Genomic DNA, 27,091 nt, shown 5'->3' on the forward strand with positions numbered 1-27,091 from the left:
CTACCAGCTATAAATTCGCGTGCAATTCAGTCCAGTTCCACTAACTTCATCATGGGACCCTTCCATCATATGGTTGTGACGACCATGCTGGTAAGTTTGGCCATTCTCAAGCTTTATTTTTATTTATTTATTTAAGTATAGACGGTCGTAAAGGATTTGTATCAACATGCATTTTTTTAAGAGGTTGGCGGCCTCTTTTAACCTTGTATTTGCTCACCTACGCTCACTCACCTTTTGGTTGCAAATTAGCTGTTGTCATAAATTTAAAAAGTCATCCCTTTTATTGTTTATAATACAGTACTTTGATACAGATTTTTATGTTTTAATATTTAACATTGGAGAATTTAAACGTTGTTAAGTGCACAGGTGTGCTGCGATTGGGGTTTAATACATTTGGACTTTTCTGTTTTTTTTTTTTTTTTTTTTTTTTAATACATAGTTTTCTGTGTTGCAATCTGTAGAAACACTGTGGCACTATTTCAAATCATGACTAATGCTAATACAGAATGTCGTGATCATTCAAACCTACAAAACAGTTGGTGAAAGTAAACATCTGCTTTTAAATTACGAGGGTTGTTTTTTTTTCAACCTCCGATAGGCTATGAACAAAAGACAAGTTCATATAAAACATTAAATTTATTACCAAAAGTTTGGTCCATTTATGGTTACTTTTTGACATAATCACCAAAGAGATTGAGACATTTGCTATATCTGTGCACCAGCTTTTTAATACCCTCTTCAAGAAAAGTGGCCGCCAGTACATAAAAAAAAAAAAACAAATTCAAAAAACAAAAAAAATGTCAAAAAAATTAAAAAATCAAGAAAAAATAAAAAATGACTTTAAAATGTCTATAAATTCAGTAAACAAATCAATAACGGTGAATCTGTGGTTTATTTAACCATTCTGCCAACTTGTTGAACCAGCTCATTACTGTCGTTTCAGATGACTTGGTTCAACAGTTTGACAGAATGGTTAAATAAACCACAGATTCGCCATTATTGCTTTGTTTACTGAATTTCTAGAAATTTTAAAGACTTTTTTTATTTTTTCTTAATTTTTTATTTTTTTGACATTTTTTGTTTTTTGAATTTTTTTTTGTTTTTTGAATGTACTGGCGGCCACTTTTCTTGAAGAGGGTATTAAAAAGCTGGTGCACGGATATAGTAAATGTCTCAATCTCTTTGGTGATTATGTCAAAAAGTAACCATAAATGGACCAAACTTTTGGTAATAAATTTAATGTTTTATATGAACTTGTCTTTTGTTCATAGCCTATCGGAGGTTGAAAAAAAAAACAACCCTCGTATATTTAATTGTAAACATTGTAGATCAAAAAGTCTGACATTGGCCCACTTAAAACCCTCTTGGGCAGAGCCCTTTTGGTGGATCTGCACCAAACTTCACTCGAACCACCCTTTAAAGATGCTTAATAATGCCTGAAAGTTTCATTACAATCTGTCGAGCGGTTTCGGAGTCCATAACGTATATACACACACACACACACATACATAACCACATAGTTCCTCTTTTATAGATATAGATATGGCTAAAACTATCATCTATCAAGGCTAAAACTCCTACAGCCAGCAGTTGTTTGTATACTTCTGAAAAAAACATGTTCGAAAAAAATTTAACAAAATGATAGCAGCTAGAAGTACAAGTGGAAGATATACAGGGTGTCCCATAACTCTCTGGACACATAGCGTTATTGCTTAGGTCAAGACAAACAAATTTTACCATAGGAACATTGGTCTGTGGTGCTTAGTTTTCCCTCTGTGTATATTTAGGTGTTTTTACAAAAAAATAATTACTCCTAAATGGTTTCAGATACAGCTTTGGGATTTAAGAAATATGTTTATCTTAATAGACCTAAGCAATAACGCAATATACATGTGTCCAGAGAGTTACGGGACACCCTAAGGTTGTTTTTATAGTTTTGAAACAAGAGCGAACATTGTAATACCCCCCTACCCTACTAATCCAATAAATGCTTTACCTTACAATTTTTTCTACCTAAGTGGACCTTGGAATAATTTCTATTTTTTCTTTTCCCTTCCATCGCCTCAGATTAATGTTTCTCAAATTCTCCTCCACATCCTCCTGCCATCTTTTCTAGCACCATGGATAAAGGGTTAATCCCTTTCTTACAACAAGTTTTCACTCAACAAGTAAATTTGACTTCTAAAACAATAATATTTTCAGGCGTTTCTTTTACGGGAGGATTCGGTGCAAGCGAATAAGGTAAGATGTTGTTGCTTTTAACAATTGTGGAAAGTAACTTTCAATTATAGGCCTACCTTAGGGCTATGCCTCATAGACCTATAAAGCATTTTTTAGTTTAATCATTGGATTTCACATATGGACCAACACGATGCGGGTGACATTTAATTGCGAAGCATTTTTTTGGCTTTAAACTGTCAGATACTGTATTTGCGAAGGTTTATAGGCTATATAAGAGTTTTGTCAGCATTTCTGAAAATATGCACACCAACTGCTGTTCTTAATATAAGAAGGTTTCAACTGAATACTATAAGATTCCCGTGCGTAGAACGAGCACACAGCTAGTTATAAAATAATATCTTATATGGACCAAAACAAATTTATTGTGAAGTTATTTATTGCAATGATTGTTCAAAAAATCGAAGACTTTAACTAAAACCTTTTCCTCGTTGAGGGTCCAAAACATGCATTTTAGTGAATGCATCAAAGTTCATTTCATCTTCTAAAACAATAATATTTTCAGGCAAAACTTCTACGAGGTCCATCGGACGGAAAGGTAAGATGTTGTTGCTGTACTGTATTAAGTTGTGTTCAACCATTTTTGTCTATTAATTTATGTGTACTGTACTAATCAACATGGGTAGCAGTTTGTGGGGTGGTAAATGTAATTGCGTTATTACACTATTGAATTGTTCATAAATTAAAAAAAAATAAATTCCAAGTCTTATTTTTCCTGTGGGCAATGGGCAGGTTTGCTCGTACCAGCCTGTTGTACAGTATATTAAAGCGTTGTTGTACACAGAAGAAAATTCTAGAAACATGTGGAATTCCCATGTTATTCTTATTGGCATGTTTAGGCTGTCTTAATTGAGTATTTTCAAGAAATGCATATAAGTAATTTGCAGACAGTTTTATTCTCTTTCAGAATATCACCTTCCAATTTGGTCGAGTTCCCCACTATAAAGAATTTGCCAAAAAGCTAAGCAACCTCCAAGTTTATTGTGGCGAAAAAATACCGAGTTAGAGATATTTTTGTTAAACTTTATACAACTAAATCTACAGTTATACTAGATCAATTTTGTTTGAGTCGTTGGAAAGCTAGATTCGTATAGAATTGCAAACAATTATGAACGTTTGATTTCAATAAAGATATAATATGGTGCAACGGTAAAAACACATGTTTTATAAAAAAAATACATTAAACATAGTTTTCTTAAGTTTCTATTTGTAGCCAAGTTTAGTTTCTCTTTATTGAGTATTTTCAAGAAATCCATTACAGTAATTTGTGGAAAATGTTCTTTTTCAGAATACCTATCGTTTTCCACTTCGGTCAATTTCCTCACCATTTTAAAGTCATTAGTAAAATGCTAAGCAACGTCCAAATTTATAGTGTTGGGAAATTTTTTAATTAGAGATGTTTTTGTTAAATGTTGTACAGCTAAATCTGCAGTTCTACTAAACCGATTTTATAAACTAATATGACAACGGAAAGCTTCATCTATGGTATGCATGATCTGATCATATGGAACATGTTTTAATAATTTAACAGCTGATTGTTGTATTGTTATTTCCTAAATTTTTATTTCTTTACATTTTGTTGTTCGTAATTGACATTTTTATAAGCATATTATTATGGAAAGTAAATAAAAGAAACGTCATATAACACTTGAAACACATATTTACGCTTATACTGCTACTCACAAGACGGCAAATATACAAAAAAGATGGTAAGTGGTGATCGATTTCGATTGGACACTCCAATCATCATCAGACCCAATAGGTGAATGTATATTTACCGTCTTGTGAGCATATAAGCGTAAATATATGTTTTAAGTGTTATAAGACGTTTCTTTTATTTACTTTCCGTAAATTTAATAACACGTTCAATGCTGATCAAGAAGTCATATTATTATTTACTATTGCTCTACAGACCGTTGTATTTAACCAACGGGTTGTGTTGCTATTTCCAGGATAAAGATTTCCGTTTTGGCTGTTTTGGTTAATCTTAATAATTGCTCTTTGGGATGTATCTATTATGTGAATTTTTAGTCAAGATTATTCTTTAGAAGTTTCATGAATTAATGGGGACGATATGTTCCTTGATGGTTTGAATGCTATAACTATTAGTGTTCATAACATTGTGTTTAGTTAACTGCCGCATTTGTTAAAAATAACAATAAAGTTCCTCTTATCAGCTTAAGCGATAGTTGCATCTTTTGCGTGTAACTTGCTTTTAATAAAGTAGCCGTGCAAGTATACAAACCCTGGTTGAAATGTGTGATTACATTGTACTATCCGGTTCTGTATCTGAGTGAATCTAATTCTTGACTCAAGTTTTCTTTTTGACCTGAATTTGCCCGTCATTGGATAGGTCCAAATGAGTAAATATGGTTAGCTACATTGTTTATATGAATTGAACCTATGTTCTTATTGCTTTTAAGTAATTTACCAAAGGGGTAAATAAATCGATCACAGACGTTACGTTAAAATAGTATTTTTTACACTTTTATGATGCTAAATAACGTCCTAAATTTAAAAAATCACTATCGTTTCCCCCAGAAAAGTCAAATAAGCACGAAAAATCTTAAAAAAGACGTAATGGTTTTCATATTAAAACAAACATTTAAGGTATATAAATTGTGCGGAATTCAATGCTGTATACGATTATGTAACTATTTTTTCCATGCGATAATATACTGTATATTAAACGCACTATCATCGAAAAAGTGGGTAAAATGTTAGGTTGGCTTGGGATATCGCGCTGTAGTTTTTCACTATGTAGCTTCTAAGTTCTTATAAAAATTGAAAAAATAATATAAATTAAGAAATGAAACTGTTCTAATCCAACCAAACCAACCAAACTTGCTGTAACATTTTCAAAATTCTATTCCCCACATGCCTTATCTGTTATCAAACGGAGTTTGGAAAATGTTACAGCAAGTTTGGTTTGTAAGTGTAGGTTAGTTTAGAACATTTTCATTTCTAAATGCTGTACCTAAACATTTTCAAAATTCCGTTTGATATTTCCCACATGCCTTTTCTGTTATCAAACAAAATTTTGTAAATGTTACACCAAGTTTGGTTAGTAAGGTTAGGTTAGTTTTTAACATATCAATTTCAAAATGCTGTACACAAATAAACATTTGTCATGCTGGAAAATCTTTGAAACTTCAATACAAATTATATTCATCATATGATTAAATTAGATCAGACAATGGAAATGCTTATAATCAATTCCTAATGAAATTCATTTTTTTAATTTAGAAATCTACGATTTTCTATGCCTGAATTTAAAAGAGTTTTTTACCAGCTTAAACTTTTACACTTATTTAAGATATCGAAGTAAATAATTATCTTATTAATTCTTTGTTTTCCAGCCAGAGGTGCTTCAATTTGACTTATTCGAGTTTATACAGGTAAGTGTTATCGGTGAAGGGTACTTTGATAATATTTAATATAAAAATAAATAAATTAAAATACTTGGCCTACGTGACAAAATGCAGTTTAAGAGTGCATACAATTTTCCTTCCTTTTTATTTATTTTTTTTATTATTCCAAACTCAGCAGAACACAAAGTTACTTTGAAATGTTATATCTCTTTTTACACATAAAATAAATACAAAAATAGACAGATGACACCTAGACAAAACACTTATAATAATCTTAAATCTACCCAGTTGTCCGCTAGCTTGATCCTTCACTCACAACACAAAAGTCCTAGTCAGTTCAAAAGTTCTGAATAAAAAAATATTCCGCTAAATTCATTTAAGTCCCACTGCCGAAGATTTAATCAAAATTTACTCTCAACTCTCATAGGCTAAATTGACTCTCATTAATTGATTCCAAATGGCTCTCAAAATTCAATCAAATTAATTCAGAGAGAAATATCTGTTGATAATCCAGAGTATGTAACACTTCCTTCTGCTTAAGTAAATAATAATCTCAGTTAACTTCTCAAGTGTTAGTTCTCAAAGTTCTCAGCAAAGCTTAATAACTAGCACTCAGCTGACAATTTTGTTGGTGGGCAGATCCGTAGCTAACGTTAGGTCTGAACTACCAGTCGCAGCATCCCTGGTGGAGTTGAGCCGCAGTTGGACCACAGACAGTCTTAGTGGGGCAGGGTGTTGGGCGATGACACAGATGTGGCAACCAAGACCGGAAACCCTGAATATTCCAATACATACTAGAATTCGTCCCAAAATATGTTATACATAAATTTACATAAATACAGTGTAATCAATCAATGTTTATACTTTTTCTTCCATAACTCAAAATGGTTACTGATCTCAGAATAATCAACATTCTACATTAATATTTGTACAATAAATCTCACACAATATTTTACAATCTTTCAGGACATACTGTAGTTGAAAAATAACACGGTTTTGAATTTAACATAAAATACACTGATTTGCACATCTGATTTCTACTCAACACTAAATATTTCTTTTTTTTAGATCAAAATATACTCTTTTTGGCAACTTACTCATGATAAAATTTGTCTGACAAAGCCTAGCCAAGGTATATTTTCCCAAATTGAAATTGTTTAGTCAAATAGGCAGTACTGATATAAAGTTGAGCTTTACACAAAATTCAATAATTAATTATCAATGACAATGAAACATCTGGTTGACTTTATATTATCTCAACAAATAATATTTTACAATTTTACTTCAAAGTTAAAAATCAGACAGAGTTAAATTTAGTAGTCACATGGTAGCTGAACAAGTTTTAACACAAATTTTAGGGTCACTGTTCCAACATGAACTAACACAGTTAAATTCAGACAATAAAGAAAATCTACACAATTTTACCTTTAACCAATCTATAAAATCAATTTAAGATATGATTTTTAAAATATTTTGCAAAGGGAAATTTAATCCTACAAACAATAATTATTTTCCATGACAAAATTACTAGCTACTATTCATGAATGTTGATAAGCTGTTCTTGACCATTTGAATAAAAGTGAAGGATAAAATTTGTATTTATTCATTTCTGTTAAAAGAGGAAATAATTTTGAAAAACTAGGTTTACTATAAAATTAACTAATAATCCATCACACAGCTTACCATGCCTCCTAAAATCCGTTGCTCGAAGAAGGATGGGTTATTGAAGTGTAGTACATTCTTCTGTGGTCAACTTCCTTCTAACCAAGTACGTGGACAGAGAAATCAATAGGGTATTGAAACAATCCCAGACAGGTATGAGTCAAGGTCCAGCTGATAAAGGTTGGAGCGCGCTTCCAACAATAGATAAGGATTAAGTTGTCCGGTGGCCAGCCAAAACAACTAACTATTGGCCTTGAGAAAATAATATCTGTTTGTATGACTGTTACAATTTCTTTCGGCTCCGTATGTAGAAGTGTTTAGTAAAGTCGGAGTACAGCTTGATAACACCCATTATCAATATTGGTTATTGTTGTTTATTACTAGATTATTGTTATTTGTTTTTGTTGCCTATGTCTAAGTGTCAAATGTTATACTGTAGTTGTTATTTAATATTAGCCATCTTGAATCGTACATTGCACTACTATTATATTGATATAGATAAGTTTGGAAACAAATAGCACCACATCAAACAAAATAGAATGTCCGTTGAAATAAAATAAAATAAAATAAAATTAGTATTGACTCAGTGAGAGAAGTGTGTTGATTAAGTAGAAGAGTAGCGGATCATATGAAGAGACGTATGTGTATCAAGTCAATATATTGTGTTATGTCGGTCAGCCGGAGCGGATCACGGTAGGGCTATGTGAAGAGAGGTACTTCAGTGGACTCCGTGTATGTAACAGCCTGTGGTGTATGATATTCCAGACTCCAACATACGACTACTGTGTTGAAGTATATTAGTGAGAGGCAGCGTGTGGGGGCCGATAAAGTTAGAAGGTCATTGCCAATCGAACAACAATACTCCGTAAATCACTTATAAGGGACAGACATAATCCAGGGACAGAAATAAAAAATGAGTTAGCTTAACTTATTGGAAGACAAATAATTAGAGCTAAATTTTAATTTTATTTAAAGACAGCAAAAAGACCGTAGCAAGAGTCAATTGCTCGATGAAATACTTTTAAACCAGTGTAATTATTTTATTCAGTTAATTTTAAAGTCTGTGCACTACAAATTGAAACTACTAATACCATCATGAACTTATTAAGGGGATATGGTGACACTTTGTATTGTCTTGGGATGGATTATACCGAAGTGTATAAAATATGTAATTAAAAAAATATTTTGTAATTTCCTCATTTTATATGCAAAGTGAAAAAGTTAAATCCAAACATTTAAAAAATTGTAAAGTCATGTGTATTTATGCATTTTTACTTTACGAACAAACAAGGTACACCACTGTCTGGCCTTACTGCCAAGGTGGCACCAACTGTCATCAGTGGTTTTAATAAATGTGTAATTAAAGCTTGTACTAATATACAATTATAATTAAGTAACAATTCATAGATAATATGTTTTGAATTGCTCTAAAATTGCTACATGAAATAAAAAAAATATATATTTTTTTTAATCTTTTTCAGACACGCACCATACAACGAATAATATTGGTGAGTCTAATCCTTTCATTTTCTAGTCTTTAGTCTACACGCCTCTTTAAATACAGAGGCTCTGTGAATATGAGTCTAAACAGAGGCTCTGTGAAGATGAGTCTAAACAGAGGCTCTGTAAATAAATGAATAAATGATTTAATTAGCCATTCGTTATACAATAAATACAATAGGCATTGTCAAAAAAAGACAAAATAAACAGTACATAAAGCTGCAATAAAAACTAAAGACTAAAAAATAAATCAGCAAAACCATGCAGGTGCACAAGCAAGCAAATAAATAGTATACCTTCCAGATTCATATTCTAAGGTACAATAAGTGGGCCATGCTTCATTGCAACATAAAAATCTTCTATTTTTATATAAAGGGTTTGCCAATAGCCACTTCTTCAGAATAATTTTAAATTTGGAATTTGGAAAGGATTTCACTTGATCTGGTAGCGAGTTGAAGAAATTGATACCTGTAACAGGGAAGCATTGCAGATGAGTCTAAACAGAGGCTCTGTGAAGATGAGTCTAAACAGAGGCTCTGTGAATATGAGTCTAAACAGAGGCTCTGTGAAGATGAGTCTAAACAGAGGCTCTGTGAAGATGAGTCTAAACAGAGGCTCTGTGAATATGAGTCTAAACAGAGGCTCTGTGAAGATGAGTTTAATGTCTAATCCTTACATTCTCTAGTCTTTAGGCCCCGTCCTAGCTGGGCGACAGGAGCGGTGCGACCGAACATAATATATGTTTGTATCACCAAGTTTTCTTCAACGATGTGTCTTGTTATGCGGCTCATTGAGCCTCCAAGGTTTTCTAGTCTTCTATAATAAGCTAATATTATTTTTTTTATACAGGATGTTTCCAAATTATTTGGACAAATTTTTTAAACTTGTTCCTATGGCGAAGACAAACATAAAATGCCTAATAAGTATAAGCACAGCCACCTCTAATACAAGGCCGCGGCGAGCGAAACGTGGCAACGTCGCATTGGTGTCTTGACGCGCGGCCGTCTTACCATTACAGTAAATGGAGGAGTCGCGTACCGACACACTTATTCACGTTCTACTACCCTTAATCGTTAAGTTATGGCATTGAACTTGCTAGTGAATCATGCCAGATAGATGTGTTGTGCCTGGGTGCAGTTCTGACAGTTCTGCCGGCAGCGTGTTCCCTGACTGAAGTGAGGTTATCCCACTGTTTTATAAAACCATGGTTTTTATCCCTAAACTACGTATATTATTTATGTCAACTGTAATGTGTGTCTTTGTGTTAAATGTCAACATTTCTACGAAACCCATCGGGTGGATTTTATAACAAAAATTTGGTCTACCTAAACTTCCGACTGATGATGAACCTACGGGTTTGAAATTAATATCGGACCACCATAACAAGGATTGCTAAGGTAAGACTTTACTATTTATTTATTTGATTATATAAGCAATCCAGAGGCTGAAATGATAGATCTTTCTTTCGTTCTATAGAGCAACGAAAACAGCAATACTCTCATTTATAGATATAGTCTAGCGCGTGTGAAGACGGACGCAGAGGGGGTGTGATTGCGGCGTTGCCAGTTCGAACGTCGCGGCCTTGTATTAGAGGTGGCTGTGGTATAAGTCTAAAATGCCTCATAAATAAGTATAAGTCTAAAATGCCTCATAAGTAAGTATAAGTCTAAAATGCCTAGATTTCTAACCGTTCGTTTGTTATTTTTTTTAACTATCGTGTGCATTTTTTAAGATAGAAATTTCAAAATTGGTGTAAATGTGTAGTTTAGTAGGTAAAAAGAGATTTAAAACTTCGTACTAATATCTTAAGCCATTTCAATATGGCGACCATTTAAAATCTTTAATACCAAATTTATTGAAAACCATATATATTATAGAAATTATATTCTAATAAAAAAGATAAAGAATTTAAATTCAAATAAAATGAGATCTTGTTTAATAAAATCGGATGACAAACAACAGAGTTATCAGTTTGTTTCCACATTCGGTTACGTAATTTAATTGGAACTATCTTAAGAGCAGTGAATGATTCAGAAAAGAATGCTGTTAGTATGGAAATAAAATATTATTTAAAGAATGATAGGAAAAGAGAATAATTGAGATAGAGAGAATAAATGAGAAAGGGTAATCAGAAATATTCGTAGGACCAGAGGGTAATGTTGATAAATATTGGAAATATTGATGAAAATGAGAGAGAGAAAAAATTAACACACTTTAATAGTAGTAAGAGAACAAGATACTGTTTTTTTTTTTTACATTTTGAAATATGATATAACAATAAAATAAATAAATAGAATTACAGCACATGTTGCTGGGAAAAGAGTTGTAAGTAAAACAAAGAGCAAAGAGAATCTAATATAGAATATTGAAGTTTACTGATTAAGCAGTATGGTAGTCCTTTTAAATTGCGTAACCGAATGTAGAAAGAACCTGATAACTCTGTTGGTTGTCATCCGATTTTAACAAACAAGGTCTCATTTGATTTGGATTTAAATTTTATATCTTTTTGATTGTGAAAACAATGTTCTTAATATTTATGGTTTTCATGAAATTTGACATAAAAGATTTTAAATGGCCGCCATATTTAAATGGCTTAGATATTTTGAAACGAAATTTTTCAATCTTAATCTAAATATATTGTTTTTACCTTTTAAAGTACACATTTATATCAATTTAAAAATGTATATCTTAAAAAATGCCCAAGATATCTAATAGTTAAACAAATCACAAACAGACCGACAGACAGAAATATATGCATTTTAGATCTATACTTATTATATGGCATTTTATGTTTGTCTTAGCCCAAAGAAACAAGTCCACAAAACATGGCCAGGCAATTTGAAAACCCCCTGTATATTTAAAGACATTATACAAGTTACAAGTACACAACAAGTGGGTTGGACAAGTTACTCCATCACAGATACAAGTGTTTTTGTAAACATTGAATGAAATGGGCTTAATTTAACATAATCTTTTTCAGGAATACACCGGTGGAATAAGAACTGCGATAGTGAGTTGAATATTTATATTCTGTAGATTATTCACCTAAAGTACTAAATTTAGACAACAGCTGATCTTACGCTTAGTTTAGGTGTCAAGCACTGCATCTATAGGGATAACGTTAACAGTTTGTGACCCCGTTGGGCGGATTTCTGGGAGAACTTTTTAAAGAAATAAAGATGATGGCACTCACCAATAAGGTCTTTATCGCCATGCAAAATTTGAAAGTAATTGCTTCAGCTTTTTATTGAAGTAATTTACAGTGCTTTGGCGAAAATGTGTACAAGTCGACATCAACTGTTAACATTGCGTTGCCCTTCGTGGCAATGGGCCTGATGAGTTGATGGACTCATTCCTTTGTTTCTTATTTATGTTATAATGTTTATTTTCAGATGTCACAGGAGACTGCGAGTGGAAAAGTGAGTATTAGACAACTCTTTGGTTACTAAAACTTTGGAGAACTTCAACCAGGATGTGATTGAGCCATGCGAACGAGATCATCTTGAAAATTAAGGAGTTAAACGGGGCAAAGCCCGCGGGATTATAAATAGTCAAAGGCAAGACAACGTCTGCCGGGTTCAGCTAGTTATTAAATAACAAAGGAAACAGAATTACAGTACTTTCCAAAGTGAACGGTATAGTTTCGAATGGTTATATAAAACTAACCAGGTGAGGTGGGAAAATGAGGTTGGTATCATTGAAATTTTTTCAAATAATTTTGTTACTCTGTCTTGGAAAACAGATGTTTCATTGTTGTTGACGTTTGCGGCTACTTAAAATATTTAATTTGGATTTAAAACCATGTTTCCTGATCAAGAGAAAGAAAAGTGCGTGGTATTATTATGTGAATTAAAGTCAGCTTAAGTCAGTTGTATTGAAATGAACTTTTAGATAATTTATCAAAACTGCTCCTCACAAAAATAACATCATACGTTTGAGTAAGCGGTTCGTAGAAACGGGATCAGCACAACAACGGAAGGCTTTAGGGAGACTGCCTGTATCAGCGGTAACAATTGAAAAAGTAAGACAATCTATAGAAGACCAGATTTCTGATTATTTTTTTATGGGGATACGATAAAAACATCGTTTGCTCTATGAAGATTCGTGATATAGATTTATTAAGCAATATCATCGGTAACCAGATTCATGTTGCACAGCGAATGAGCTGAAATTGACCATGGATTGTCTGCAGAACACTCAATGGTGGGCATATAGAAATTAATTAAATGTTCCAAAAAAAGATTTGCGAAAACTATGAATGTAATTTAGTTGAAATTTCAATAATGAAATCATTTTACAATTATGTTTCAGAGCGCTTATGAAGCAAGACATGAAACATACAAGGATTTCACACTTGCGGTTTTCGTTAAAGATAAAGGAGATTGGTACGCTCATCAGGTACGTAATCTGCTTGTTCTGCAATATGTAAGGATTTATTTGTATTCTTTGAATTTTAGATGTCTCTTTCACTTTGTGGCTTGAAATATAAACGTCCTCGTCAACGCAAAAGTGATCTTAGTTTAGTTTTGCTAAGTGTCCGAACTCATTAAAGTTCAATGTTTGATTTGAAGTTTGTCAAATGTTAGGCCAAACACAACTAAGCCTAGTTTTAGAGGAAATGTGAGAGACCTAGGCAAGACTACCAGTCATTGTGTACGTAATGACAATGTAAATTAGGAAAAGCTATTTTCACATTTAAAAAACAAGTGGTGATTAGATGTAGAGAAACAAATGAGAAATAAACTAAAACAATTTATTAAAACAGGTGACTTGATTCATATTGCTACTCTAGAAATCCCATTTACAGTGACGTCATACTTCAGTCCACTCCCAACCTTCACTAATTCAAAAGCAAACCGTAGCTTAAACCGGTAAAGCGAAATGATAAGGGCTGAATCTGACCTGGGCCAGCCTGGGCCCCCTGTGGCAGTAATGCGGCATTTTCGACAGTAGGACTGAGTGGAATTTAACCGTTCTCCCTTCCTAAGTCCGATCTCCCTTCCCCGGACTCAAGTGGTTTCATGGAATCGTTCACGGATATATTTACTTCGTATTAATTTGTCAGCACTTGTTTTTATTACACACCTGTCTTTATTAAAATAATAATTAGTAAATAGTATAGTTAAGGTCTGAAGTTAGGTTAGGCTAGGAATTGTGGATATTTATAGGCATGCACTGTGGATGTGATACTCCCTGGAGTGGATAAACTTCCGCACGAGTGAGTACTATGACTATCCTGTACTATCCTGATAATTAGACCAATTTGTTAATACCAAAGCAAAAATGTGGTTCGGATTCCACTATAAACTGTAGGTCCCTTAGTTGCCATTAGCTGTATGGGCTATTAATTAACAGCTATGTCTAAGGAATATATCGGAATTAGTCACTAACAAGACTATAAGATCGCGCCACTCATCCTACTGATCCTTCACTCATATTTGGGTTAAAATACGCACATAGTGGCGTCCCCATCTCAAATATTTGATATCATTGATAATTGACATTCCTGTCTTGATCTGAAAAAGTATGCCGCACAGTTAAGTTATATCTCTTCGAAAACATGACGCAGCAATTCGATGAACGATTCCACTAGGTGGCCCGTTCTTTTGCCTGTGTGTGTAGGTAGGAAGAAACCGACCCGGCGAGGGAGATTTCCCTCTGTCCTACTGTCGCACCCCCGAAATTGTCCGCATGGCTGCCCCTGCGGACCCAGGCCGGACCAGATCAAATTCAACCTGTTGTCACACTACCACTTAAACCACCCTCCGATCCTCACTCATAGGAAAATCATCCATGGTAAACCCAAAGTTGTCTTGTGCACAGTCACAGAAGTAAAAAGTGATGCAATAAAAAGTGACAGACACAAATATCAATAATTGGCTCTTGTTCCCGTCACAGAAAGTTAAATTTAAAGCATTATAAACTCAATGAAAAGTAAAACGTCAGCAGGAATTTATAAAATGTCTCCTGAAGATTATTGGCGAATACGTAGCTAGACCGTTGTGCTACCTATTAAAGCACTTCTTTGTTGAGGGAATATTTCCATCAACCCAGAAAGTGGCAGTGGTTATCCCGGTTTTTAAGAAAGAAGATGAAACACTTCGCGATATCTATCAGCCTGCTTTCGACAATGTCCAAAATTTTCGAATAAGTTGTTTTGGATTGACTCTCTGACTTCCTTAAAACACATGAAAACAACTACTTTTCCCCAACCAACATGGATTTAAGAAATGAATGAACTAGAAGGGCCATCCTTAGCTTAGTAAACAAAATGGTTACCTAAATACGTGAAAATAAGGATCACTTGGTATATGGAGGGCTCAAAAAAGCCAACAGGCACTGGGGCGGTAATATATGGAGTCAGACCCAATGCGCAGATATGCGTAAGCCTGGGGAAACTGGCTACTGTATTCCAGGATGAAGTTGCTGCCCTGTCCGAGTGTGCCAGAGTGTGTTTGGAGCGTGGTCAGAATGGCCACATGAACTCAGACAGCAAAGCAGCGCTAATGGCACTTGAAAGTTTAGAATTTAACTCTAAGGCAGTATGGGACTGTCATCAGGCCATGAAAGGAATGTCATCAGGTGAGAAAAACCATGTTATATTTAGTTGGGTTCCAGGGCACAAAGGAATTGCTGGCAATGAGTTGCTGACAAGTGGGAAAATAAAGGAGCTGAAAACCCGCTCGTGGGTCCAGAGCCGATGTGTGGTATTGCTTACAACACAGCACGGAGAGCTGTTCACCATTAAATGGGCAAAGAACATCGAAGGAGCTGGGAAAGAACAGAAGGCAGATGTACACAGTCAAAGAGAATACTGCAGACACCTACCGGTGCGATAGCAGCAGATGCCCTTGGGCTGAATAGGAAGACCCTGTCCCTGTGGAAAGTGGTTGGCTTCATCAGCGGCTACTGGGTATTCCGCGGACATCTACACAAGATTGGAATTCAAGTTGAAAGTCTCTTATGTAGAAAATGTGGAGAGGAGGAGGAGACAGCCTTCCACGAGATATTAATGTGCCCAGCCGTACGAGGTATGCGTGTGAGTTCCCTTTGCCTATATACTGTAGTATATCAAAGGGAAGAACAGGAAACCATAGTCAAAAGGTTCTCATGGTTCACTAAGAACCTGGGATTTTACGGAGAATGAGGACCTGTGAATAAGGGTGCACAATAAGCTGTTTCAGCTGTGATACAATCCCATGGTGTACTTATAAGCCTGACCCTCTTTAAAAAAACAAGATAGTGAAAGACTTAGACAGCAGTCAGTATGTAACAGGCATATTTTTTACCTAGGCTTTTTTACCTACTTTTGACAAGATGACAAAAATTTGCGACTTAAGCATCATGCGAGTTTTGCTTCCTATTTGGCGGGAAGGTAGCAGTTTGGTTACATATCTAATGTTGATGGGGATGGTTACCTGAGACAAAATGTTTTTCCAACAGTCCTGTGTCACACTTTGTTAATTTTTTTCACTATTTTGAAAACTCCGACACCGCCGAAGCCCCTAAGGAATTCCCTCCACCAGTAACTTGTCACTTTTTGGCATTCCGGAAATTTTCAAGGAAATAGCCGCACATCAGCACGAAGATCCCGAACTTTCAAAAATCAACCAAAATCACCGAAAACCACGCTCTGCTACCAATTTGTAGCGATTTCTACCAGTTTGAAACGATTGATGGGAATTTGTGACTGGTTGTTACTGATTGAAACTAGTGGGGTGTGTCTGTGGAATAATGGATAGGTTGGGTGGATAGATGAGGGTTAAGACATGGAAATATTTAATGAAATAATTGTATGATTGAGGATTTAGGAAGGGTTGTAATTGTCTATTTTACAGGAAAGGTTTTACCCTGAGGTTGATCATGCCCATTGCCGTAAACACCGTAAGCCAGCTTTTGATGAGTTGTGATTAACTAATTTATAATATGGAAACCTTATAACTAAACCACTACCTGAAAACTTAAGAATTGCGTTGACATGAACTAAAAAAAATCACGAACTAACTGTGGAATATGAAACATTGATTGAATTAATGTAATTTAGTAATAAATTACTCGGATTGACAGAAGAGAATAATTGTTCAACCATGTGAATTTGTGACTCTGTTTCAACAAGCTGAATGCCGGTTCCTCTTAAGGAGAAACCGACATATTAAGTTGTAAAAATACATCCTAAATCACTGGTTTCTCACCGGCAACCCCTAACTAAAAATTAATTAACTATATCATATCATGTTGCTAATTCTGACAACTTTATAATTACTACTTATATTTTAATACTTATCGACTTAATTATGTGGACGGAAGTCGTCCGGATTGTCGATCTTACACGGCTGAGAACTGAGAGGGGACGAGAGATGTTTTTAGACATTTCGCTGTCATTCTGTTGGGTTTGGCACTGGGTCAGAGTGAGTGATTTCTGCCAGTACGTTCTGCTTGCTAGCCGAGTATATATATATATATATATATATGCTCGGTGCAAGTGCTGCTTTAATATCGGTGATGCTCACGGCACAGGAGCTAATGGCATTCCTCGAATCGAACAGTCTTCTACAATTGTTTATCAATCAGCTGGTTTTAAATGCAGAGAAAACTCAAATGTTGAGCTTTCACGTGTCTAATAGGTCACCGTCAGCAAACAGCTGTGGCCTTTATGTTCTTCTAGAAATAAAAACTAGGCTGTGTCCTCATCCCAAAACTTTAAGTTAAGGTTTGATCCTTGACAAAAATATGAAATTTCACCATCACACTGAAATTCCCCCGTAAAGTCTTCACTGGGGTTTTTGCTCTTCGAACTCAGAAACAAAGGTCTAACAAAAAAAAGTGAAAAGTGAAAGTGAAAGTCAAGTCAAAGGTGAAACAAAGGTGGGTGCTTCTGTCGGTATACTATGTTATAGCATTCCCATATCTATCATAAGCTGTATCTGTCAGGGGAAGTGAAAACCAAAGGACTCTGCTATGGGTTCATCTCCAAAAGGAGGCACTAAGAGTAATCTTCTCCCTCAAAAAAAATAATCTTCTAGAGAAATCTTTATACATTTAAAAATGTTGACCTTTCCTTCTTTGGACGAGTTGGAGACGCTGTCGTTTGTGAACAAAAATCTAGAAATGTTTGATGTTTCTTCTTGACATAAGTACTCTCCAACACACTAACACCATTCCCGTCCCCAAACACTCCACTTCATTTTTCAACATCATACTTAGTACAATGCTACAAAGCTAAAAGCTACGAGTGTTTAAGACCGAGCATTATCACCAGACTTTTAAGAGGGCAGTGAAGACTGCTCTTCAATAAAGTTTACTACAGCGTCCGGGATTTTGGCTGGTAGTCACACCTGTAAAAAGTGTTACAAATGAGTATTTCAATGTCGTTTACTGAAAATTTCAGAAAATTCGGAGACGTGTCGGTCGTAAGGGCATCCTTAGGTTGTGCTTACTTACGTTTCAGCAAGTAGCAAAAGTATCACTGCTTTCCACCCTCCATCGCTAAGGATCTCTGGATCTAAATAAAGATGTATAATGGATTTTCAGCTTGCAGCTGCGACGGATTTTGCAAAGTACAACGTTCAAAATGGCCTTTTCTTCATTGTGCACTACAACGATTTCCCTGCTCGTTATTTTGATAACGAATTTGTCAACCCTGTCGATGAACTTTGGTTGGACCTGAAAGATAAGGTGAGCCTACTTTCTGGTCTACTATAATTGGTCTACTGTAATGAAAAAAAAATAGAACTGCATCAAAATTCATTGATAGAGATGCACATGGTTTTTCAAACACTCAAGTACGTAAACTTGCTCTATTTGACAAGGGCTATAATGAAACCTAGATTTTTTTTAAAGCTGCTTAAGATAAATCACTCCCTTGCAATTTAAATTAGTTTTCACCCAAGCAATTTTTACTAGCCTGCATCCGCCTTTACTGAATGAGCACATGGTTTGTACATTAAACTACAATTTTTTTTCCAGTCTCGTATTCAATTAAAACCATCAATCTTGCAGACAATTTAGACCAAGAATTTGTTTTCGTGTTACTTCTTGTAATTTCTGAATTATGTTTAACTATAGCTGAACCCGTGCTTCGCAAAAAGAACACAAGAGAAAATTTTGTCTTTTAAATCTGTTTAAATAAAGAGTTTATAACATTTGTGAATAGTTATGCTAAAACCAAACCCCTTACTGGCTGAATCGCCTCGCCGATTTGTCAAAGTAAAATCCCAAAATGTCAACATGTGCTTCAATTTATTGACAAATTGAATTTGGTTTGTTACATATTTTCTGGACCGAGTTTGAATAAGTAACAGTCAAACGAGCTCCGGCCCGTTATAAATCGTTTTGTTCTATATGTATGGTTTGAACCCTTTGAAGATCGGTTTCTGTATGGTATTACATGGTATTATCTAACATGAAACATGTGGTGTTAAGTTTTTAAGCGACGTTTACCGGAAATAACATCAAATTGGCTGTGAGATATTTGATTAAAGGAAGTGAGAGTAAATAGACGACTTATTAGAGCGATTTCCTTACTTTGTTGTTCCTTGCTCACCAGCACACTTTGATTTGTTTCTATTTCAGAACTCTACTAACCTTTGTAGCTAATATTTTCCAGAGTTTTTTTCTCGATGAATATTTTTTTAACTGTACATTAGACAATACTTACAACCTTTTGAACATCCTTTATTAGTACAATAAACTATGATTGACAGCCATACTTTGATTTTTACATGAATTACTAACAACATTTACTATATATATTTTATGTATTTAAAATCACTTGGAGAAAAACCCCTACAGTAGAAACAATTAAGAGTCGGCAGGACCGCCGGCCATCATGAATTTTCTGCCCATAACGTCAATGCGAGTGGTTGAAGCATATTACAGCATTGTTTATTAGGATAGAAAGTTGCAAAATATCTCATTTTAAAGCCATTGAAACCACAGATGTGATTTGCTTACTACTTTTTAATTTAATTGTTATTATTTTGTCAAACTACATAAATATATTGAATTAAACTGTGATTTTCTTCAACCTCTAAATCAAAAGTTCTAAAAATACAAAAAGCAATTTGCACGCAAAATATATTTAAGAATCACATAACATTTTCTGCTCGGTAATAAAGCTTACGGTGCATGATTAATATGCTTCAACGTGAGCGCATGTTTTTGCTGATCAGACAACCGCTGTTTAGCCTGGTATCTGGCGGTTAACAACAAAGCAAATTTGACTCCTGCCGACTCTTAAGAACAACTGCTGTTGTTCTTTTGAGCTGAGCATTGAACTGTCTGTATAACACACCTTTACCTTTACTAATGATTGAAACTTATTTTACAGGTCCTAGAAGTCACCATTACTACCAAAGTAAGTAGATACTTACTTACTATTATTGATATTACTTATCTAAGGGTTTCCTCAACTAGTGAACTATGATAACAACAAGACAAAGTGTTTGCTAGTTAATCGTCTCGAGTCTTGAGCTGCAAGAGGTTAAAACGATTTTATCATACCTACATAACCAAAAACCATTACGTTTCTCCATATAAAATGTTATACAATCCTTTAAAACATATAACCTTCAGTCTTATATGTCTGTAACCTTCTTCAATACCGGGGAACCGAGCCATGGCACGGTATAGTTTATTTTGATTGTAAAAGCAATATAAAGGGAACTCACGTTTTTTCAACTAATTTTGGTTTTTATTATTAAGGTTCCAGTGGAGTTTCAATTTATTATGAATGACAGCTGTCCAAATTATGTAAACTATAAAAGGAGTATAAACAATTTTAAAATCTAGTCGTCAAATTGTTGACGCCAGTGCACTCAAACGGCACCAACACGAAACACTCATCACTCATCAACACTGACTTACTCTAGTTTTTCCTATATCGAATAATCTTCTGTGTATCATATCTTTACTCAATAGTTACAACTGATGTTTATCACTTAGTACTGTATTTTATAATTTGCTAGTATCTTTATAGTATACTGTGAATGACTTGTTATAAACACATGCTACAAGTCTTTTGTTTACTTTTTACTTGTTATTTTGTTCAACCAACATAGTTACTTGGCAACCCATACGGCCAATGTTAATTTTTTTTAAATTTTAAATGAGCTGTGTAATGAAATATGAATTTTTCTGAGGTAGTGGCTGTCACAAATTCAGGTTTTAGCGATATAAGTTATTATTTATATATTATATAAATATATTATATTATGGATATTATTTTCCATGTCTTTTTTTAGGGATATAAGTCTCTAATTCCAAAATGTAGTCAAAAACCTTCCGCTGCATATCGATGTATATATATGTATGTATTACAGACAGACAAACAGATTTTGCTCGTATTAGAGTTTCGGGTGTGACAGGATAATCCATCCACTGAAGCTAAAACCATCAAATTCAATCACAGTATACATGGTGTATGGGGAAGCGACAAAAGGTCAAAGAGTAAAATGTAATAATATCTTGCGTAAATTTGAATGTAGAAACATCTACTCCGGTTAATGTAGTGCCAACAATATAACGTATAACTAAATGCACAAATATAGCAGCTTCACACTCCTAGAAACCAGACTTTAATATTTACCTTACTTACATATTTTTTTGTGGATACTAGGATGAATATGAAAAGAGACATGAAACCTATAAAGGCAGAGAGATTAATACTATTTTCATCCGGAATGAGAAGCAGGTTGGTTTTTGCCTGACACAAGAAATGTTTGAAGAAAAAATGGTAAGTTACAATTCAAAAAATAATTAAAATTTTAACGTTATACTGAACCAAAATGTTGGGATCCTTTTTTGGTGCGAGCAGTATAGATGGAATAGCTTACCTTGATTAAAAGACCAGAAATGTTAAAATTAAATTGTTAAGATCACTTTCATCATAAATAATATATATTATTTGTGATCATTTCATAATTACATAAACAAATAATTATTTGTAAAAGATTAGATCGAAATACTGCTGTGCAAATTGATTTCTTTGATTAAAAATGATGGAATACATCAAGAACATTTCCGGTTGTATATAGGTTCCAATTCATCTAAGCATTTGATAGTAATTTCAATTTACTATTACAGTATACACTTTAAATTTCTTGTTAATGCGACAATATATTAAAATTACAGTACAGTAGTAGTCGTCAATATTATCGAATTATCCTTTACTCGTTCTGTAGACAATATACATAGATAGTGTCAATACAATAATAATAATAAATTAAATATCTCAGTAATACTGTACAAGAATCAAAGAAAAGATCATTTATCTTATAACAGAATCGAATGAAGCTGCAGATTTAATCGGGTCAGGAAAGTTATTAACACCAGAATAGTAGGGAGAAGATTCAAAAGTTGAAGATTTGTGTTTAGAAAATAAAAGGCAGCTTTTGTGTCTGGTATTATCAAATTTCCCTATAGGGAAGTAGCTATTACCGTAGGTCTAATGGCAAGACCTAGGCCCGGGACCGATTTACTTTTTCATTTTGATGTCCCCAGAGGCCAAAAACACCATTCGTACACATAAGGGACAGTTCAGAGTTAATAGACTCATATTCGGCGTTAAAGTAGATCCTCGAATTTGGCAAAGAATCATGGACAAGTCTTATCAGGTACAGAAGGCACTCAATGCTTCTACGATGACATAATCATTCAAGGAAAATCAGAAGAGTTGCTCACTCGGTTGGAAATGGTACCTCAAAGAATAAAAATGAACGGACTAAGGTTGAACAGAGATAAATGCAAGTTTCTACTCAAACAAATTGAGTAATTAGGTCACACTATAGATGCCCATTGAATCCACAAATCAGAAGATAAAGTACCCTTTTTTACGCGTGTTTAGTAAAAAGTAAAATACCCACCATTTTTCGTGTTTTAAAATACAAATTCATATCTTAAAAACTATTCGAGATATTATCTTTAAGATATTTGGTGTAGCAGTAAACTAAGTGAAATTGGTATACCGAAATTAGCTATTTTGGGTAATTTAAGTTTTAAAACTGAAATCACCACCATTTGTTATCAATCAATATTTTTTATGAAAATATTTTCCCTTAAAGGTGCCACACTAGATTTATTACCAAATTCCATGAAAATATCTTGAATAGATTTAAAGATATACATTTTTAACACACATAAACTTAAACGAAATGTTGAATATCTCACTAACAAGGCATTTTTTAGGGTAGGCTACTCTTATATTTTTGTTATTATGACCCATTACGTATATTAGTAGTGTAGTGAGGGTGCATTTGGGACTATAGGTGTCTACCCCCCGCAAAGCCATACCTTGTTTATTGTTTACAATCCTTGACCCCTGACCTCCAGTAATCAGCCGATAGCGCCAATCAAACATTTAACCCCAATTGACCCCAATTAAAAAACAATTAGATAAAAGATATCGCATTCCGGCGTTATCCGTTATCGGGTATTCCCCGACCCGCGGGTCGCCGCGTCTGTTTACATCGTCCGCCATTGTTGTTTACACTTCTTTATCTCCTTTTGCGCGCGTGATCAAGTCTGTCGATGTGTGCTAACAGCTATTCGCGCTCTATCTGTTGGTAAAACAGTGAACTAGATGAAATACTAGATTTTCATAATTAGTGTTTTAAAAGTGTGGCAAAAAGAAGTCATGCTGCCTCAATGGGATTTTTTTAGTTTCCCTAACACTCACTATTTACAAAGCTAAGACGTTACCACTGAGCCAGCATGACTTCTACAGACTGCCTTGTATTTTATGTCATATATCCAACCTAATGAATTCAGTCTTAGTGTGTCCATCGATCTAGTACAATGTCTGGACCTAATCAAGAACGGCCAAATTCATCTCTTGGCTCTTCAAATGCCAACAGAGCCAACCTTACTTTGGATTTTTCCAGACCACATCAACGCAATTATGAACGCATGGCTGGAGATATGAATCGTCAACAGAGTGGGTTCGTGTCATCATCTACTTGGACGACTGGAGATGACAGGTGGTACAAAGCTCAATCTAGCGATGCTAGCCCAAACGTTGTTAATCGTCCAATCCAAGTTTCAAAAGTGACTAACAGCCAGAGTGATATAGTTGAAAACCAATTGAGGATTTTGTTTGGCTAGACAGAATTTTTGGTATAAAAGTCATGTTTCAAGCTTGTATGGTTTCAGTCTACTTTGATATCCGACTGTGTGGAAATGTCTATAGCAGTAAATATGGAATTTCACGAAGAATTTATTATAACAAATCATATGAAAATTCAATTCAAAAATGACCAATTGGAAACAAAAATTATCATTATTGTATACACACCAAATGGGAGAGAGAGCGTTTCGCTGGATGTTGACAAGTGGACGGAATTTAAGAAATCAATCAGTGATGTGGACCAAGAGTTTTACAGAAGGTTCAATCACCAGCCAGCATCAATGGATGCCTCATTAGTCACATCTATAACTCCACCATCACCCCAGAAATCTTCTATTGATACTTTTAATGTGCGGAACGAGGATCTTGTAAAATCAGGATTCTACAGGACAAAATGTTATGAACAAGTAATATGTTGTGAGTGTGGTTGGCAGTCGGGCAGTGAAAGATTATCATTACGATACTTGAACTTTCTTCATAAAGTATTAAATCCCAAGTGTAAAATGAGTGAATATGCTGAAGATGACTATATAAACTATTTTAACCACAAAAAGTCTATTGAAAATACTGAAAATATAATGACAGAAAAGTTTATTATATGGCCAAAATTATATCCGAGTATTGAAGATATGATTAAAACTGTATCCAGTTTCATGCATCAAGTGTGGTGTTGTCTTAGATCATTTGGGTCTTGATGACAAGCCTGCAGAAGAACACCAGAAGGTTTCACCTGATTGTAAATTTGAATAATAAAATGTATAAAACCGATTATATTGTTTTTTAAGTTATTCTCTTATACCCTTTAAGATGTTAATATCACTTATCAACTATAACACGAAATTTGCTTTTTGCAATCCCACTAAAAAACCAAGAGTGGACCTGAAATGGAGCTGAGTGGACCAGTGTCCACCCAGTGGACTAATCATCTTATTTAGATTGGCTAGTTTAAATGCCACACTTATAATGTTTGATTGGCGCTATCGGCTGATTACTGGAGGTCAGGGGTCAAGGATTGTAAACAATAAACAAGGTAGCTTCGCGGGGGGTAGACACCTATAGTCCCAAATGCACCCTCACTACACTACTTATATTCTAAAATTCTTGTTACTTACTCATGGGACACCTTGTGACCTCATAAATTATTGTTTACTCATGATCAAAATTAATTTTTTGCTATAAAATTCCCACCAAGAATTGACTAGAGTATTGAGGTTGTATGTTGTTGTTTACCAGGATTCGATTAAGCGCGATGATTTAAGTCGATTCGTTTATGTCGTCTGGCTCACAGTAAATGTGGATGTCCTCGGCGAGAATTATGTGGAAAGCATCTGCCCGAACCGAAGAAAGCCACTTTGCTACCCCATGATGTATCGCGAAGTACCTGGAAAGGTAGGTCTAAACCATTATTTTTATTGTAAAAATATCTAGTGGATCATCACTTATTGAGATCTCAATACTGGTTTTTTAGATTACAAATTTGAACTAATTTTGATTATATTTTCCATACAAAATCAAGTTTAAACATATAAAAAATGTGTCTCTAAAGAACACAATATGTTTATGTATGCTCGGTATTTGTAACATTTTTCAAAACAGTTAGTTTTTGTTGTCACATTAAAATGAACGTTTAGCCATATTTTGTCAGATGCATATTGTTCGTCATTTTACTTGATTACAATGTATACAGGGTGTTCAAAAAAGGTGAGGACATAATCTTTGTAGTGTTTCCTAGAGTCAAAGTAAAGAGTAGATCAAGAACAAAACCTTCTCCAAAATTGCTTCTTTATCCATTCCATTTTGCCATTTTGTATGTTTTTACATAATCATTTTTTATCTTTAGATTGTTTCAAACGATCTTTATAAAGCTTGACATGTTAAGGTAACCTTAATTACATTTTGAAATGGCGGTTATTTTAAGTTTATACATTTAAAGTACTATGGCTGATTTTATAAAGAAATATATAAAGAAACTTGTATTGAGCATTACAAATTTCAAACGACGTCAGTTCAAAAAGATCGAATAAAATTGTAAAATGGAGTAGAATTAGGCTAAGCTAGGTATGACTTATTTTACAAATAAAATCATGATATTTCAGTTATTTTTATTCAATCTTTTTGAACTTAAAGTCATTTGTTAGAAAGCCTAAAATTCTATGTAAAAGTATTTTTGGCATTTTAATTAAGTGCACAGAGTTTAATTGGTAAATGTATTAACAGTCATTATACCATGTTTTAGTGGCTTCACATTAACTAATTTTACCGTTGATTTTCAGGTGACAGAAGTGTATAATGGAACACCGATGAATAATATGAGAGGAATATTCAATTGGCCATGTCAAAAGAAGTAAAAAAAATACCAATAAGGTACTATCAATACTTAGGAAGACCAATTTCTGAAACGTACGGTACAAGCATTTAAATAAAAAAAATATTTCACTACTCAATTTTTTTCAGTTCCCGTTTTCACGTTCCAGAACAACTTTCAAGTGTCAAAATGAAGCGATTTGGATTAAACAAACAAACCATTCTAGCTTTTTAGGGACTTACATAGGGTCCCTACATGCCACTAGTAAAACATTATTCTTGAGTATTTAACGTTCAATTTATAGAAGGCCAAGAGCTCGTAGTTATTTATTTTGTTAGAAAGCATTTTTTGTTTGTTCTACTAATTTGTTACCACTTAGTCTCAGTTATAATAGGCTATGTTAGGATTGGGCTATAAGTTTGATGGATTAATTGTAATAAAAGTATGCCTAATTTAACTTTTTCATACTTTAATATACGGAAAGTAATTACGTACTTTAATATAACATATTATGCTTTTACTATTGATGTGATAAAGGGTTTTAAATAGTTTGTTTGGTAAATAATGGTAACTAAGAATAGGTCTATCCACTTACCCTAGTATTTAGGTTAGGTTATTCATTGTACGTATTTTAGGGACACAATAACAGTTATAAAGTTCCATTACTGTTTGATTTTATAAACAATAAACTTGTAAATATAACACAACGATCATGAAACCAAATCATTAAGACATATCTTATTACCAAATGAATATGAGATGGAATTGAATGTTTGTTTATTAGTTTACAATAGCTTCTCTGACAGCTGGAGCTGATCAGCTGATGGATCAACGACGATCGAGTGGTGACGTCATGCTGCCGGAAAGGGAAACTAACTTTGGTGGAAGTATCTG

The 27,091-nt window shown here is 34.1% G+C and overlaps 1 protein-coding gene across 1 annotated transcript; it reads left to right on the forward strand.

Annotated features, from left to right (window-relative positions):
* On the forward strand, nucleotides 1-26,325 carry LOC129004391 (uncharacterized). The gene is made up of 13 exons (XM_054432962.1): nucleotides 1-90; nucleotides 2,203-2,241; nucleotides 2,744-2,776; nucleotides 5,598-5,636; nucleotides 8,753-8,779; nucleotides 11,752-11,781; nucleotides 12,164-12,190; nucleotides 13,083-13,169; nucleotides 18,303-18,446; nucleotides 20,101-20,127; nucleotides 21,388-21,504; nucleotides 25,126-25,281; nucleotides 26,166-26,325. The coding sequence occupies exons 1-13, from the start codon at nucleotides 52-54 to the stop codon at nucleotides 26,238-26,240; spliced, it is 840 nt and encodes a 279-aa protein (XP_054288937.1). The 5' UTR covers nucleotides 1-51; the 3' UTR covers nucleotides 26,241-26,325.
* Nucleotides 26,326-27,091: the final 766 nt, after the last annotated feature.

The sequence above is a fragment of the Macrosteles quadrilineatus genome, unplaced genomic scaffold (genome assembly GCF_028750875.1).
Source record: "Macrosteles quadrilineatus isolate MER2022 unplaced genomic scaffold, UCM_ALF_1.0 Scaffold_9__3_contigs__length_116548681, whole genome shotgun sequence".
In the NCBI taxonomy this organism is placed as follows: Eukaryota; Metazoa; Arthropoda; class Insecta; order Hemiptera; family Cicadellidae; genus Macrosteles; species Macrosteles quadrilineatus.

Excerpts from the sequence above, each read along its gene's own strand:
- LOC129004391 (XM_054432962.1), top strand. The coding sequence starts at position 52 with ATGGGACCCTTCCATCATATGGTTGTGACGACCATGCTG. Across the intron at positions 12,191-13,082 it reads AGGAGACTGCGAGTGGAAAA|AGCGCTTATGAAGCAAGACA; the intron begins GTGAGTATTAGA and ends ATTATGTTTCAG. Across the intron at positions 13,170-18,302 it reads GAGATTGGTACGCTCATCAG|CTTGCAGCTGCGACGGATTT; the intron begins GTACGTAATCTG and ends ATGGATTTTCAG.